Here is an 18387-nt window from a genome sequence, read left to right as displayed (position 1 = left end):
TCAGAAAAGAAGAATTTTTTCCTGCGAGATGGAGACCTCTGAGGGAAACCTCACTGTTGCTTCCTTCATGCTCTAGGAAGCCCTCCCTAAAAATTTCTCCTTTCTGGGGGGTTTCTCCTCCAAAACAAGCTAAATCACTCCCATGGGGCAGTCAGTCAGTGCACTTGTAAGGACAACACCTGCAGGGAACAGGCTTCGGCCATGCCTGGCACAGGATAAACACCTGCTCTTGCTTACCAGCAGCACTTGGCCTTTCACTTTCTGCTTTCAGCAACTTGAACTGGTTCTGCACAGGGTCTGTTGCAATTTCTCACATGCACAGAAACGCACAAAGAACATAGGCAGGTAAAACCTGTGCAGGGGGACTCCTGCCAGCCCTGCTCGATCCAAGCAGACTGCAAGCATCTTGCTGTTCTTTACATTCTTTTGGCATGTGCAGAGGCATCTTCCTCTTCCCCCAAGCCCTTGATGGTCTCTATCACTTGCTGCTAGAAAAAAACAGCAGAGACTTTTCCATAAAACTATTTGAAAAATGCAGATTCCCTTCCCTTCTGTGTTGATGTATATGCATAACATGACACACCATTCAAGTAAATCTAGTTTTATTGACGAGGATACAAACAGAAATGAACAGGCACATGCTCACCTGAAACTAGATGAAAACAAATTTTTTATTTGCAGGTACGGATATTTATTCCAAACGATACAGAGAAAACACAATGTATTTTCTCTGATGTATTAGGAATATGACTCAAAAAAATCAACAAACATTAACCACATACATAAATGTGTGATCTACACAGAATGCTTAAAAGTAATTGCAAAAGGATTTGTTGAGTAATTCCAAAAAAAAAAAAAAAAAAAGATTGTCAGGAGACGACCTGGTTGTGGGAAGAGGCACTTAATTCACTGCATGAATGACTCACGGTGAATTACTTGCATAACTCCACTCAAGGAAATCACTACTCTGCAAAAGTGCATACATGTTAAATCAACCAAAACACAGAGCGGTCCATATTCTTGGTACAATGCTGCTGCCTTCCTGCTGGTACAGAATGAGGAAAAATCCTCTCAGCTGGGCAGGGAGGGAGAGAAATCCTCTCTTTTGGTATCCTGGCAATGTTTTCAAGAGACAGTTCAACAGCGCTCACTTGTCCTATTCATGCTTGGCACTTGCGTTGGAAAGAAAATCCAGGCCTGTAATACTGAAGAACAAGCTCTTGCTGACAGTGAAACTTTGACTAATAAATCTGAGGCTGTATTTCCCACCAACTCAATTTAGTGCCATAAGATAATTATGGTCTTTTCCTGGAAAACAGAAAAGACCATGAAGAAGATCCACTGGCATGAACACTAGTAAGATTTACTTTCTTCAGAATATACAGGATAAATAACTCCTTCCTTTATTTTCTATCTGTGCTTGAACTGTGAGGTACAAAGCTTACTGGAATCAAATAAAGGGAACTATTTTTCATTGTTTCACCTCACTTTAAATCCCTATAGCAAATATCCAGAACTGAAAAACAGAAAGAAAAAGAGAGGAAAAAAAAATAAAAAAAGCACCATAGCTCATTTTAAGTCTCATGTGCCTGATCAGCGTGACCACAATCCACCAGCCTTACTTCAGGCACCACATTCAGATGTTACTGTGAGCAGGTGATAGACATCCCGTCGGCTGCAACACAAAGATTTAAATTGCATAAACTGGGAGCTTTTTCTCTGGGTATAGTGAATGCAGAAACTTCAGCTAGTATTCCAAAGCCCTTCTGTTAGGAGCATTATTGATTCTAAGAACAGCTTGGTCTAGAACGTCTATAAGAGACTCACTGCCCGTATAGCGGAGAAGCAGCAGCTGCAGCAGGAACAGCTGGGCATGGAGAGCATCACCTCCAGAGCAGAGCTCCACATGGTAACAATGGCACTCAGGGCAACAGCATCCTCAGGGAGGCAGGAGAAGCGAGTTTGCTTTGGTAGAGCTGCCCAACAGCTGAAGCACTGACTGCAAAGAGCAGACCTGTCAGACCTGTGTGGTGGCAGCTGCAGCCTGGGCCACCACCGCCACACTGGGGCCAGAGAGCAGGAGTGAACACAAGGAAATGGATCCTGCTGCCCAAGATCATCTCAGCTATGCTGACAGAATGGAGTAGAAGCCCCAGCTCCTCCTGGTGTTTCTACAGACAATTGAATAAAATGCATAAATACTCCCTGGAACTTGGACTTGAATATAGGTTTTTCCTTTGTCCTGGTGTAAACAATCCCCCATGTCATTCACTCATGGTGAACATTCCTATCAAAAAGTCTTCAGTATTATGTTTTGGTCATGCACTAGATGGGAAGATCCAAATAGGTCAGCCTAAGGAAAATGTGCAACACCCAAAAGTATGCTCTAAAAAAACAGGGTATCCCATGCAGGAGAGCATGGTGCAGCTTTTAACTCACATGTTTGAAGAAGGCAGGTATAATCCCAGTATCCATGTTGAGCCCAGCAACTTAAAAGCAGGATGTGCCCTGGCTCCTGAATGGCAGTGGGACTACCTCCAGTTTCTCCTCAAGGATATTGTACTTTTCAGCATGTGCTGGATCCATGGCTAAGATCCATAGGGAATTTTGTATCTCAAAACAGATGAAGCTATTGATTCCAGGCCAGTTTGGGAGTCAACTGGTGCCAAGGTGCAGACAGTGGAAACCCGTTTTCATACATCAGAGTATGGCCCTCATTATCTGTACATTAATATTGCTCCAAATCTATGAAGCAGCTTTAAACACTGAGTTTATGAAATTCAAGCTTGTTTTGTGAGCAGATTCCTAAAAAGCATCTTTGGCTTTGCTACTTATCGGCAGCTCTCTTTCAGGCAAGGGAACAAATCTCCCTCTTCCACTTCTAAAACTGCTGTATTAACATAGGAGCACACACATTTGGCAAGTGCTTGCTCTGGGACAATATAGCTCCAGGTGAATATTGCACATCCCACAGGCGACTTGTGCTGTGACAACCCAAGCCAAATTTGCTTAGAGGCAACTAAGACAGCTGCATGGTGGTTGTGAGGTAGACTTTTGGTAAAAATATGAGAAATTCTTAACACATATTCCATGGCAGAAAAGGAGAGATGACAATTCATGTTGTTACTAGGTCCTGCAACATGCTGCACTGTGGGATTATTGGCAAATGCACATAATTAATGCTGTACTAAAAATCCTGCATCAAAATAGCAGAGCGAAGTACTTGAGACAGTTGGAAGACATAGGGAGGAATTTTGCATGGTTTTCAGAAAAAAGCAGTTTTTGAGTGTCTTCCTAAATTAAGCAACAAACTCCTCAGACAGAAGCATAGGACTGAGAGGTAACAACAGATTTTGGAGTTACGCTGCTAACCCACCTCACTTCTGTCCACTGACCTTCCGCATTTCCACTGTCCAGCCCAGTGAGCTTGCCAGTTACTTCAGAGACCATACTGCATCTGCACTGGTGCAACTTTAGTAGTTCTCCCATCACATTTTTTTAAATCTATTTGCAATACTTCTTAGCAATTAAAGCAAAAATCTTGGTAATGTGATCTGAGAGATCTCGGACTAGAGAAAACTGGTAAAACCAAGCTGGCATGTATTACTGTGTTTTGTACCTCCAAGTGGATTTTCAGGTCTTGGGGCTACTGATGCCACTGAGAGATGTTTGGAGATGTCAGACATGTCCTGACTTAGCTCAGCCCATAACTTCTGCCTTCAGACACACATTTGCAATGACAACAGACTTAAGACAGGCTTCTGAGAAACGCCTTTTATTGTATGACAGCAGTTGTCACATGAACATCCACAAAAGAAATCATTCCATAGCAATACCAAAATCAAATTATTACAACAAATGCAAGAACTAAACCAAACAAAAACCAGAGTTAAAATGATGAAAAAGCAGCAAGCTGTTACACAATGTAAAACATACACAGAAAGCCACATCTTCTGCAAAACTGTTATGCTTATCACCATCACAGGAAAGCAGTGATTTCAACTCTTTCTTCTCCTCTCCAAAAAAAAGAGGCAAATTTTGAAGTGAGATATTTCAAAGGGTCAGTTTAACAACAACAACAAAAAAAAAGAGCAGCATTTCTTCTGATTCTTTTTGCAATCTCATTTCACATATTTATTGGGAAGGCTGAAAGAAACCATCAACATTACTTAAGTAACCAGCATTATTGAGGCTGATCAAAAAGTCCTCCCTCTTCCAAAGGGCAGTACTAATGGTATCGCAGAAGATTATGACCATCTGGCAAATGGTGCAGTTCACTAAAGAGAATTTTTGTCCTTAAAACAAGCAAATAAGTAAAACATGAAATAGCCTATCCTGGTGAACTGTGGCTTTGGAAATGCCAACGTGCTCTGTTGGCTCACAGTGGTCTTTTGAGAAGGGGTGGTGCAAAGACATACCAAAACAAATGTGTGAAAACCAATTCTCAAGATCAGAAGTAGAGGCTGTTCCTAGATTTTTACACCTAAGAAACAACAGTAACTGATGATTTTCAGTATTACCATATAAAATTATATTTATTAGAAATAAGACTCTGGAATAGTTTAAGGCACCTCATGGCGAAGAAATACTTTAAAGGCTTGAATAACTCAGGAGACTGAGTTCTTTTTCCAAGATCCCCATACTTTTCCAAGTATGCAACTTAGAGTAACCTGCTTTACTATTTCCAAATAAAGCACAATTTTTTTCAAAACAACCATTTTTCAAAATGGAAGTTTAAAACTATTTACATTTTTCTTTATAAGGAAACATAAAACACTTGTTGGAAAGTCAATGCATTCATTTAACAGACCAAGACTTTCATCACATGTAGGTCTTTTTCTTCCCCTGATTTGAGTTCTGCCATTCAGGTACCTTTTTTACCTAACTAAAATGAAATGGGTCAGTTGGTCTTAATCAACATTTGAACAGAACAGCTATCAACAATACCAGCAAAACCAGTTTCCTGAATAAAATATTTTTGTTGCTTTAAACCAAAAAGATGAAATAATGCCAATGACAGACATGAACTGCTTGCTTTTAGTTTATCTACTCAGCAATTTATGGGTTTCAAGTGTGATTTTGTAATAAATTTCTTTTGTCTGATATTGATATTTGATACCTACAGCAAGTAGTGTCCTGCAAAAACACGTGAAGAAGCAGAATCATAATTTTCAGAGATACCTAGCATTTTTGTGCGCATTCAAAAAGCTACAGGATCGAATTAATTCTAGCTTACAGACTGATAGCTAGATCTGTCAGGGTCTCATACCAGTGAGTCTGCAGCAGCCAGCGTTTTGGAGTTCTGCTCTGAAATATAACTTACCATAGATTGATTTCAGAGTTGAAATGAACTAAAACTGTAATTATACCCTTGGTTTACGCATGCAGATATCCTTGGATCTGGTAAAAAAATATAAACTCGAGGTATGTATGGCCAGGAGAACTTACTATTCTCTTAGAGTACATAAAAGTCTCTGTATTATACATCACACTTCCTCTTCTATAAGAACTGTTTAGAAATAATAAGGATTCCATATTATAGAACACAGACCCTGAATATATTCACACTGCTCAAAAAAAGAAGATAAACAAAGCATCTCCAACTCCCAACTTGACAAAGTGCACTGCCTTACTGGTCAGCTCACCCTAGCTGTGTTTTGCACCACTCCAACCAGGACTTTCCACAGCAAAGCTTGAGCAGAGTTTGGACATGGATCCATAGATCCTTGCCAAAAAGGCAGTCGTGGACAAGGCCATGAGGTTCAACTTTCTTTATGCTACACAGTCCCCCAGCATTATCTAACATGACTTTACTCCTTCACATACCTGTGCAATGCAACCACTGTTCTCACTCAGTGGCATTACAGCCCAATCCTTATTTCAGACAACTTGAAAGGAAAAGAAAACAGCCATCGAACACACAGGATGATAACTGGTGTCCTCTCAGAAGGATCTGCCATAAGCACTGCTTACATAAGCACACCTGTGCCATGTGGCTTGGTGGCTGGTAGCTGCCCCTGGCTGGCTGGTATTTTATCATCAGATGTAGCACAAGCCTCCTGCTGCACATCACTGTGTCACACTCAGTTCTACTGATCTCAGTGGAACTTGTTACAGCGTAAGATGCTACACACTGCAGGAGAAGTGTTAGGACTTGACAAAAAAAGGGGTAGGGGCAAAGGTGTCTCATTTTGTAACTCTCCCCTAATGATTTCAAAGCATGTAAGAGGAGGTTACCAGCAAGCACAGATACCTGATGTTTGTTCCACAAGCTCCAAAAGCCCCTCAGAAAGCTGGCTGGTGGCACTGCAGGCACAATTCCCCCTCTCCTGGGATTTCACAGCAGGATAGCAAGCCCCAGTGCAGGGAGGATGCTGTGACAGGAGAACAAGGATTCTCACCATTGGTCTGTCTCCCAGAAGAAAAATGTCCAAGATGAGCGGTTGAGGCTTTGGCCTCAATTTACTTCTCAGTAGGGAGTAACTTTGTATCTGACTAAATTAAACACCAGTTGAACTGCTTGAAATGAGACACATTCGTGTTTGCCTTACTTTTAGGCCACTGGATGAACACTGGAGTAAATAACACTTGTTTGGCATTACAAAGGTAATAGCAAGCATCTTCAGTATTTTTTAAAAAGCACAATATTTTTCATGTCCTGAAGAAATCTGTTGCATTTTAGTCTCTCCTGTGTCCTTTAAACAGCAAGATGAATAGATGTATTTTCTACTGGACCTCAAAGAATAGCTCACTAAATTTGAAAAAATCTGAAGCAGCATAGCACTTGCTTGATTTATTTTTTAAACATGGGAATAGTGCCTTTGTGTTAAAGTGCTTTGCTGAATCAGGACATAACTTATGAATATTGAACCCCTCTCTCACTGCATTCCTCTCTATCAGCAACAACCATTTGAAACTACAGCTTGTATTTTCTTACTTATTCTGGCAGGATGGTAACTTCAAACAGCTGAAGTTCAACAGAACCCCTGATGCAAAACTTTAAACATACTAAAGTTACATATTTTTAACATATATCCAATGAATTTGTTGTGTACCCTGCAGTTACAGCTTTGGCTTGAAGGCACAAATATTAAGGCACAATAAATGCAAATAATGTATACATTTCAATGTGTTGTGTTGAAGATAACTTTGTACTAAACAGTATTTAGGTATAATGACATGTCATTCAAACATTTCCTCAAGTTATTTTAATACCTTTTTTTCTTTGATAACCTGGGTAAAAAGAGGAATGTATGTTAAATTATTTAAATATTTCTTCAGTGCAAATGTGGTAATTTTCTTCTGAAGTACAGAAGATTGAGATAGATTTTTCAGCACTTGGATTTTAGCAAAATAAAGCTAATATTTACATTCATCTTGAACAGCATTATTTGAACTGTTTATATATATATATATATATATATAAAAGTATATAGTACTTTTCTATCAAAAAGAAAAAGTGATTTTGGCTTCTTCAAGTTTTTTTTCCTACCAGCCTGCATAGGTACTTGTGACAGGCAGAAAGACAGTTGCTCTAGACAAGTAAGTTGCACACTACCAAATCTGCTGTTCTGACAGAGCTGTCATGCTAAAGTGACACTGAAAGTAATTTGGTTTTGCTTGCTCTCAAAATATTTCTAAAAGAAAAAAAGGACACATTCCAATTATTTTACTAAGCTCCAAATATGCACACTAGACCTGTTAGGTGTCCTGCACCTGTTTAAATAAAAGAGATCTCTACCACATAACTTTCAAACTAAAACTCAATCCGCCTAATTTCCTTAGCAATACAAACATAATTAGTTGGAAAGAAAAACATATTGCACTGAAATGCAAGAAACAGGGACAGTAAAAATTTTCTTCTCAGTATTAAATAGGAAGGATGTCCAGTGCAAAGAATTGCCCCCCTCCCTCCCTCCTTTTCCTCGCCTGTTGACACTTGCAAATGTTGTCGCTGAGTTTAGATGGTCTCAGGTTTACATTCTAAGGAGAACAGTTAAGGCAATGAGGAATCACAGTGCAGTTTCAGTTATGCATAATCCTGAGGAAGGATCCAAGGAGGAGTCTGTGGCAAGCTGACCATTCTGAACAACTTCCGGGTAATTCTTACTGAAGTATACCTAGGGAAAATATTAGATTCCATGAGTAATTAGGCACCAAAATCCATTTAGCTTCAAACAATATTTCTGGAGATAAATACAGGAGAGATACATATCCTTAAGGAATCCCAACAGGAACTTCAGGTTAGTGGTATTCAGTAAATGTATGTCACTGAAAAATTAGTAAAATTACTATATGAACTTACATTAGAACAAAATGTGAGAAAAATCCCACACAACCTGTCAATTCCCTCAAATTTTGTTAATTCAGATGAATAGATATGTTTTATCACTTTACATTAAACTGATAAGTAAAATCATTTTACTAGCTCAAAACATGGAGATAAATTAAAAACAGGATGACAAAGAAGCTGTGAAATCTTGCGTCTGCACAAGGGTTTCTCATTTTCACACATAAAATGAACACAATGGATTTGGATGTTAAAATCAGGTTGTAATCCCTATATTTTACAAACTGTGATTGACAACCATTGAAACTTCGAGGTATATGTATGAAATATCCCAGCCTTTAATTTGTGCTGCAGAGCAGTTATAGGGCCTATAGAAATGTGATCTCAGGATAGTGAACCACAATAATGAAAGAAGAAGCAAAAGCTTTAACAATGACTCAACCAAGCAACTTCTCTAAAACGTAAGATGATACCAAATAATAGGACAGTTCTTTGCCCAGCCTTTGAGTTCCTGAATTCTACCAATTTCTAGCTCAACTAGAAGAGATACAGGTTTCCTGATAAATGTATAATCAGAACATAAAGGAAATGAAATGCTGTCAAGTTTCACTGTTCCACAATCATCAGTTTTTAGCAGCTGTATCATATCTCTGTTCCTTGACAGATGCGCATAACAAAATGAAATAATGTCAAGACTTGTGTGCTCTTATCTAAAAATGTGTTGGGTGAAAAAGGACTTCAAATGCAATTTTTTTTTCAAAGAAGAATGTGAAAAGTTTTGTTTGAGTCTTTAAAAACAGAAAATACACTATCTTTCTGAAGCTGACATGTGTCACGAGTTAGGTCTCATAGTCAGACTGCTTTGAGTACAGCTTATGAAACATTTCTGCAATTTATATTTAAGAGTGTTGTCAACAAAGTTCAGTTTGTTTGATAATAATATCCTTTTCACATACATGAATACATATATAAGACACATGAGATAAAAAAGAAATAGTCATTCTACAAAAATATTCCTGTAAGTACCACTGTCATCTTTTGTGCACTCACTAATGCAGAGTATATGCATTTTTACAAGTTTCAAAGAATATTCAAGTCTGATTTGAATCAACAGAAGAATTGGGAGTCCTGTTAAGAGGCATTCCTCAGTAACCAGTCACAATCGGATGCAACGGAGGAAAGTTAATGAGGCTGCTGACTGTACACAGGCTGCAGACAGCAGCCTCAGTATTCCCGTCCCGTTCCTGGTTTAAAACATAAAACTTTGGCATACTTTTAATTCAGCTTTTGAATGTGATTTTTTTTTTTAATGGAAAGCTAATAGAAAACCTTGGCACATTACTAGAGATGTAATGAAATGGCAGCTGCTTTTCAACTGTCTCATTGCAATTCTTCCCCTGAGCCCAATCCCTCAAGATATTAAATGCCCAAGTCTTTATACAAGTTTCTTCCACTGCCAACAGAGCTGAAACCATTTTAAAAGTAACCACTGAGGTGAGATAACACCTAGTATTTTAATATTTACACATCTGTCATAGCTTAAAAGTAAAATAAAACAATCCTTATTTTTTCCCTCAAAGTACTCAAACCTGACTGACAGAAACCCATCCCTATCCTGATGCCACCAGAGCCCGCAGAAAAGCCTCTCTCAACACTGCCAAGAGCAGGGAGAACACACCAACTTCTGTTTATCTGAATAATTGAGAATTTTTTTTTTTTTCTTCTTTTCATTGCTTGATGACTATTTCTCTCTTTCCCATAGGATTTTCTCCTAGCAGCTTCTTGTAAATTGAGCAAAGATAAAAACAGTCTCATGATGATGTCAAGCATAACTCAGTTGCCATCAGGCTCACGGGCTGTTTAATACATACTCAGCAGTCGCCCATTTGAGTTGTGCCTGTGTTGCTTTCTTTGACATTTACACAAAAAAATGGGGATACTGAGTGACCAAGTGAGCCATACAATAGCAACTGGTTCAATTTGGAAGCCTGAGCTAAGGTTCCAGCAACAGCTCAGTATTGCAATGCTTCGCTAAGAGGCCCATGAGATTTTCTTTTTAAAATTATGTTTCTTAAATATGTCCAAGTTAGTTTTCCCAGTTTAAGATGTGAAGTACCTCTTAATTTGCACTTAAAGGATATACGCAGAATCAATACTTTCCCAGAAAATGCATTTGAAGTTTCAGCTTATTGAAAGAAGATATTCGTACACGTTTGTGTTGTACAGGTCCAAAATGAAATAAATCAAGATTCAAGTCCAAAATATAACAAATCAAATAATCATTGCCAAAGCATAACCACATTCCAAACCATTTTACTTAGCAACCCACTGCAATGCTTTTTGAAAAGTATGTATGTATGTCATATTACCATTTCTTTTTATGTGCAGCATGCTGTTTTCCAAAAACAGAAAGCAAGCTGTTCTTCATAAAAACAGTTCTTAGTAACCACAGTAGGAATGTGGGAAGCCAACAGCAATACATGCAGCAGACTCAGTAGTGTAAAAAGAAAAACCATTGGAATCAGCTCTTCTGACTAAGCGACTTCTCTGAAAGTATGCATGAAGCACAAGGGACAGCAACAACAAAACCCCTGAATTGTCCAAGTCCTTCAAACAGAAAGAACTATAACTCTGCTTCTGGGTAGCTGCTGACTAGAGATACAGTCTCTTGATTCCCATATTTTTGGTCCGAGTGTGGAAAAGCACCATGCTTTGCATTCTTGGCAGATGCTAAGGCTTGTATCTGCCTTCTAGCCTGGGAGTTAGCAAACTTTTTCATCAAACCACATTTCAGCAGAGACCGGTTCCTGGATCTCTTCCCTTCCTGTACAAAATCACATAACATTGATGTGGTAACTGCAGATGACTATATGGGCAAGTAACATCAGGCAATTATTTTTATACATTTTGAATCATCTTTGAATGCAATTGTGCAATTGGGGAGGGCTCCGGGGAAGGAAGGAAGGAAGGAAGGAAGGAATGACAGCATGACATAGCTAAATTTCTATAGATGACAGCTGGACAGCCTCACCTCTTGCCTTTCCAAGGAGAAAGCCTTAGGAAGCTGGCCTTCACTTTACAGACAAACAATGGTCACATGAATTTGAAGCTACCCTTTTAAATACCATTTATATAACCTCCAGATTGTCATACACATACCACAGAAAACATGGCTAAGCCATTCCTTCCTAAAAAGAAAATAAATGAAGCAGTGGAAGTGGACAGAATTCATAACACTGCTTAGTTCAAGATAAAATTGTTTCCTCTTGCATGTCTGCAATTTGTGCTACACAAGAATTTATAGGGTATGCTCTCAGCTACAGTGCTTTACTTGAAAAACTCCTTAAAAAGTAAAATCCGAGAATACGAACAGACACAGAAATCTCTTCCCTACTCTCCAAAAAGTCCAGTGAAACAGCATCCAGACATGAGCACACAGCCTCCATGACAGCACAACTTTCCATTTCTTTCCAGCTTGCTGGAAATTCATCTATTTTTTTACTGGAAAATAGTCAAGCACCTGCTATTTTGTTTCCTGTCTTTGTGTGTTGTTCCCTGTCTATTGGTCTTTTGCTTCCCTGTGGTAACAGTTTAGACTCTGTGCTCCTCTAGCCCTGCTCCACACATCCAGCAACTTGAGGAAAGGAAAGCAGCAAGGCTAAAGAGCTTTGCCTCTGGCCTGTAAAAGGCTCTCTTAGGTTGTTACCAGCTTAATACCAGTGCCTTTCTCGGCTGCTGAAAGCACAGTTACATGAGCTCCAAGCAAGCTGCTGCCAAACTGAGCACTGCCAGTCTCAGCTGAAGCAATGCTAAAACTTTGCTGGCACTGAGAGAATTAAAATCTTGCTCTGGACAGCCTGCATGGTAAATTATCAAGAAAAAAGAAAGCAAGCCAAAGCTAGTCAAAGAGATCCTCAATCACAGGTCATTCTTTTTTATCTCTTTATCTCTGTTTCAGCTTTCCATCTGAGAAGTGGAGATGATACAGCCTCACCTCACAGGCATATTATGAAAATGAGTCCATTGATGTCTCTTAAACACTTTGATTGCCAGAGGAATGCCCACAATTACATTAATAATTTTGTACTCCAAGTAGGATTTGAACAGTTCACAGTGAATCAGGAACAGAGCCTTGCAGGGAACAAGAAGGCGAAAAAACACTCAACAGTTGCTTCTTAGCTGAGCCCTGCTCATCTTTGGTTCAGAACAGAGAGCCAGGGTACGAGAGCGAAGTAAGGGAATGAATATGCAACAGAAGGAATGTGATCAAACCCTCAGGAACCACGGCGTGGTCACAGGTACTGAGCCCCACCTAAAATCTGATGGACCCTTTAAAAAATAAAGGCATAACAGATAAATGTTTGATTCTGCAGCCCTAACATGTTTTTTACAGCAAGTTAAGATCAATGCCCAGCACAAGTGAGTATGTCCTATATTATTTACACTTACTGTTTAGTGTACACACAAAAGGATGCAAGAAATCCAGTCTTTCAACTCAGGGTATATAAATACATGTATCATTTGGAAGTCTGTGTATATCCCACTGAAAATTATGGCTTTGCCTTGCAAAACTGACAGATCCTTTAGTGGAAGGCTTACTGCAACACTGAATATGCTAACTTGAGATAAACAAACTGCAGAGACAAACTTAATTATCTCTTCTTCTAAAATTACCCGTTTTGCTGTTTCAATCAGAGAAGCCGCTTCAGTCTTGCCCACTTGTTGCACCATTTTGTAAAACAAGCTGTCTTGTTCTTGCAGCAAAATGTACGGCTCACCATATTCTTTCAGTCTTCCCGCATCTAAAACCTGTTAAATCAGCAGAAACCAATGTATTAACATAAGAAAATGAACAACTAAATGTTAGAGACTAGAAACCAAATGTAGGCAACTACAGGCAAGGGAGAAATGTATGCATTTTTAGTGCTAAGACGAATTTTATACCCTGAAAATGAATTCTGTCCTCTTCAAACTAGTATAGCGCTTTCTCAGTTTACAGACCTGTTGTACAATTTTGAAGTGCCCTCTAGCCATTCCACCTATAGGACTCCAACATGAAGTTATGCAGAATATGGAAATACAATGTTTGTGCAGTCGACAAAGTAGATTATAAGATTCATTGTGTAAGAAGGAAACAAAGAGGTCCAAAATGGGCTCTGAAGTAAACAGCTGTGGGTAAAAACCACGCAATAACCACCAAGATGGTTAAGGGAGAATAAGTAGGTCTTTTGAATTATAGGTGAAGATGTAATTAAAGAAAATGAGGGTGTTGCTGAAAAGATAAACAATTTCTTGCATCAGTTTTCGCCAACTATGTATTAGATATTTAAACCTCACCCTATTCTTTCCACATAAAGAAAAGATCAGATGCCACCATGGACACAGGTACCCAAAAAGAGGGGAAGGGAAAAAGAACGAACAACAGAGAAATTAAATAAGCATTAAAGTCAATAATCCACAGAGAATATACACAGTCAAAAATATAGGAAAAAATTAAGAATAAGCTGACTGAACCTCTAGGAAACTGTTCTCAGAACTAGCGGCTTCATTTAAGGACTGCATGGCAGCAAACACTGAACTTACATTTTTAAAAGTCTTTACAGGATCAATTCAAGGAAATTTTAGACTAGCATATATATTTTGATATAAGATTAATATTAATCAAATTAATTGAAACAGTCATTAAAACAAAAGAAGACACATAGATCACAGGTAGAATTTCTTCTCCACAGTTTTAGCAATCACAAATCTGATACAATTTTTAATGTACCAGAAGAAAACTAAAGGAAAAATAGTTTATATGGATTTTCAGAAAGATATCTGGTGTAACTAAATAACCATGCTAAAAGAACAAAGCTTTTCAGAAACCTGGACAGAAAACAAGATATTTGAATTAAACAGTACAGGTTTCTTTGTAGAAAGCTGAACAGGCAGGAACTGGTAGGAACCATATTGTTCTGGCATAGGTGGTAACTACTTATGTTAGTCATCAGAAAAAGGAGGTGTCAGAGAAGTGACAAACCTTTGAATGACACAAAAATGTGCAGGTGAGTCTAGACCAGAGGTTCAGATACACCTAACTAACCTAAGAGAATGAGAAACACAATAGCAGGGAAAAGCCAATATTGACAAATGCAATGCACTCAAATACTTAACTGGCTTATAAATTAATGGTGTTGACTCAAGAAGGAGATTTGGGTTTTAGTTTGCAAGTTCAGTACTTTACGCCATGAGTAGGAGTAATGGAGTTTAAAAAAAAAGGAAAAGAATTTATGTGAGAAAATAATTCAGAAAATATTTTTGTTCTTATATAAATATAAAAACTGAATACACAGGCCTGCTATTGACAACGATATTGCCACAACAAAAGGATTTCAAGGACTCAACTCAAGCCATAATTGTGGTGTACATACTTGTGAGAAAAAAAAGAAAGATCAAAAAAAAAATTGAGCTGTTGATTTCAGGAAAGAAATGAATAAAAGATATTGTGAGGACAACTTCCAAAGTAACAAAATAGCGTGCAAACTTCTGTTCAAAAGAAGAATCTCCAACAAGCTTGTAGATTAATTCAGAGTCCTGTGATGAAACTTTCAAATGTGTCATTTGCCTGTGCAGCTCCATAAAGCCAAATATCCTGATGGCCAAGGGCTGGCAGATCTCCAAGCGGTCTGAACCCCAGTAAATGACAAAACACACAGGGAAGGGGCACAGCTGAGCTGATCCCTTTGCCTGCACTGGTGTGAAAACACCGCACTGCCAAGATCACTGTCAACTTGTTTGACACCAGAGACCCAGCACCAGGGAAAAGGGACCCAATTCCTTCTCTTCCAGTTCAATTAAGTACATGGCATTTGAATGGAAAATAACTCAGACAACAAACAGCAGTATAATTACATCTAATTTTATGAACTGTATGCACAGCAACCTACAAGAAGATATTTGCTATTTTCAAAAGCTCTTAGAGAACTCAGCCTGTATTATGAATTTCCTTTGCAAGTAATTTCCAGCATCGTTCGGAATTGCAGCTGAAGAAAGTGCTCATACAAAAATCTTAAATATCAGTAATATTGCACAGCCCAATATAGTAATTTAATAGATGCAGTATTTCACCTGCAGAAGTATACTTGCACACATGCTGACTTTTCAGTGTACTTAGTCCTATCTGATTTACTCTGAATATTTAATGAGTTAATGATTTAATGATTAATTATAAATATATCTTTTATCACAATCTTTTTTAAGCCACTGTATGTCACAGGTAAGGACCTTGCTTCCTTAAAAATACAATAAATTATTGTATACAATTCAACACTTAAATCACGGTGCCATAGCATAGAACATCTCTGTTGCCTTTAAGTAAAGCTTTTTCCAGCATAGCACTAGATTAAGGGAGCACTCCCAAAGAAAGGAAACAAAAAGCATCTTCATTAAATGTGTCTCTTACAAGTAAAGAACTGCAACAGACAAGTAGAGGGTTTTAAAAAATTATATTACTGCAGTACTGCAATTATAGCATTCATTTTGCAAATATCTGAAACAATCACAAACAGAGACAATTTTCCCCTCCAGAGAACCTGGGGAAAGGAAAAATTATTCTTCCAAGTTTTAAATAGTCAAGTCCAGAAGACAAATGGATAGAGCGAGCAATTTCTGTCTGGAGAAATTTCATCCACATTTTAAACAAATCATTAACCTATTCATAGACTTTCTATGGGAATAAAACCCAAACTTGTGTTATAAAGACAGACAGAACAGCCATAGGAAAAAAAAGCTGTGTTACTTTTTAAAAAAATCTGAAATGAAAAATGAAGAATGAAACTGAACAGACAATATCATTCCTGCAAATCAGGAACACTATAAACCCTGTTCACCAAGGAAAACCACTTTCTACTAACTGCTGTCATCTATGAGACAATGGAGAAAATTTAAGCTGGTTTACTTGGTAGTTATGCATTTATGTATTTATATATTTATTTAAAAGCCCTTAGACAAAGAGATAGGTACTCTTCTTTGAAGAAATGTGTGCTGATAAGATTTACATAAATAAATAGGTACTTTGGCTAAGGCTTTGCATACTCTTACTCACTGACTCCAAGCCAAATTAAAATCATTAGGACTTCAAAAAGCCAGCTAATCATTCAGGAAAGGTGGAATCTGGTGTTTACCAGCCACATATTTTCTGATCAACTTGCAACGCTTATCACTGCACAATACAAGAGAATCGAACCCAGATACGTTCCAAGGCAGTTGTACCAGTGGAACTTGATACAGAAGAGCCAGAGAAGCTTGTAGCTGGCGAAATCAGATCGGCAGGGAGATTGTGGAAGACACACAGGAGCACTTGACTCTGAATCAGACTTGAATTTCATCACAGACTTCAGTGCAGATATTGAGAGAGGGGTTTTGTGCAAATCACTCAACTTTTCAGCTCCTCACTCTGACTCTTTGTAAAATACACGAAATAAAAACTTGATCATTCTGTGGGAGCTAACTGCCTGTGAAATGCTTAGACAGCCCAGAGTGAAATAAAAACAAACACAAAAGAGTTATATAAACCCAAAGTGGTCATATGTAAACCAGGGCCAGATTCTCAACCCTCTTGCACTGGCAGCTTTTTTTTACCTTGCCTGCACTGTTCTTGCCTTTGTAGTACCACCTTTATGACTACAACAGGATTTTCTCATATGAAAGAGTAATTCCAACAGCACAAAATTTACAAAATTGGCTGCTGGCAATCATACAAAAGAAAACATGCAGGAAAATTGCTGCTCAATGGAATTTGCTCACCTCCCCAAGTATGGTGAAAACATCTTTACTTACAGCTATTCAAATTAGCATTGCTCAAGCAGCAATATAGAGACATGTTAAGTTCTCAAAAAGGCTCTAATGATGTATTACTCTTGTGTAAAATCCTCTCATGCCATCTAAAATTCTATTCCACCTTATGTTTCAGCCTGGTTGAATAGTCTGAGCCAGTGACTGCTCATCTGAGTTGTGATCTTTCCAGAACCATAAGAACCATAATGGTAGAAGACAACGAAGTTTTGAACAGCACTTTGCTTGATATTTGGGGCACATAATTAACACAAAAAGGGGATGATTAAAATATGACAGGGAAGGACAGAGAAACAGAAAAGAAGTATTTGATTTTGACCTGCAATATCAAACATGAGAAGATTATTAGACATTGAAATGTGTTTATGTTAGCTTTAACTAGCACAGGACTATTTGTCTATGCCACAAAAATGTTGTTGAACTAAATATGGGTAAGATTTGAGCACTACATTTTGCCTCAGCTGTAACCTACCAGGGTATCTATCCCTGCTTTCCCTAAGTCCCTCCCTAAACCCCCCAACTTGCAGTATTTCCATATTTCCCATAGATTCACAACTTAATGTATTAACCAAGACAAAAAAGCAGGGGAAGGAAGACAAAAAGTAAAACGTAAAATGGTGAGAAAGGAGTCAGGAAATTCATTTCACCATGAAAAGAGAGAAACAAAACAACAAGCAACAAGGATAGCTGAGCATCAAGATAGTTGAGTTTCCAAAAGAAACTTAGGCAGTAGAGCCAGAACACCTTTTCTGCTTGATGATTCCTCAAATAATCTATATTGTTCTGTTGCACAGGACTTTGGAGAAGCCAACACTAATTTTCTAAGTGAATTTTACAATCCTCTTTGTGGATCAATATGTATATATAATTAATATATATATACAATTGTAATATATATGTATGTAAAAGAAGTGTCATTAGCCACAGAGAGAGAGAAAGAAAAATGGCCTTTTAAAATGCTGTAACAAACGCCATGTACTTACAGCTATCCATAGACACAAAAAACAAAGTTCTAAATCCTGTGTTTTCTAACTTTCAGCAACAAAAGCAGACAAACCAAGAGAACAATAGTTATAAAACATTCTGAGAAAAAAAACAATCCAAGGTTGGAAGTGTTCAGCAACAGAGGAGGGGGGCATGGGAATTTATTTCAATTATTATTGAGGAATGACTAGTATTCTTATTCACGTTCATATTCACCATTAAGCCAGAGGGGAAATGGGACATTTAAGAGTTGATCATAAATGTTTTTATTTCCTATT

The 18387-nt window shown here is 38.1% G+C and overlaps 1 protein-coding gene across 2 annotated transcripts in view; it reads right to left on the bottom strand.

Annotated features, from left to right (window-relative positions):
- Positions 1 to 3759: 3759 nt before the first annotated feature.
- Positions 3760 to 18387, bottom strand: part of ABCC4 (ATP binding cassette subfamily C member 4) — a 142003-nt gene continuing 127375 nt past the window's right edge. The window contains exons 30-31 of one of the 2 annotated variants that reach the window (XM_015620600.3): positions 12965 to 13099; positions 3760 to 8120 (exon numbers count right to left, since the gene is read on the bottom strand). In XM_015620600.3, the coding sequence (XP_015476086.1) occupies positions 8013 to 8120; positions 12965 to 13099 (243 nt within the window). In that variant the 3' untranslated portion in view covers positions 3760 to 8012. Of the gene's footprint in view, positions 8121 to 12964; positions 13100 to 18387 lie in introns of those variants that run through there. The other variant, XM_033514095.1, reaches the window with a different exon arrangement.

This window comes from Parus major, chromosome 1, assembly GCF_001522545.3.
Source record: "Parus major isolate Abel chromosome 1, Parus_major1.1, whole genome shotgun sequence".
In the NCBI taxonomy this organism is placed as follows: domain Eukaryota; kingdom Metazoa; phylum Chordata; class Aves; order Passeriformes; family Paridae; genus Parus; species Parus major.
Note: the sequence above shows the minus strand (reverse complement) of the source record. Positions and strands in the feature narration are given on the sequence as shown.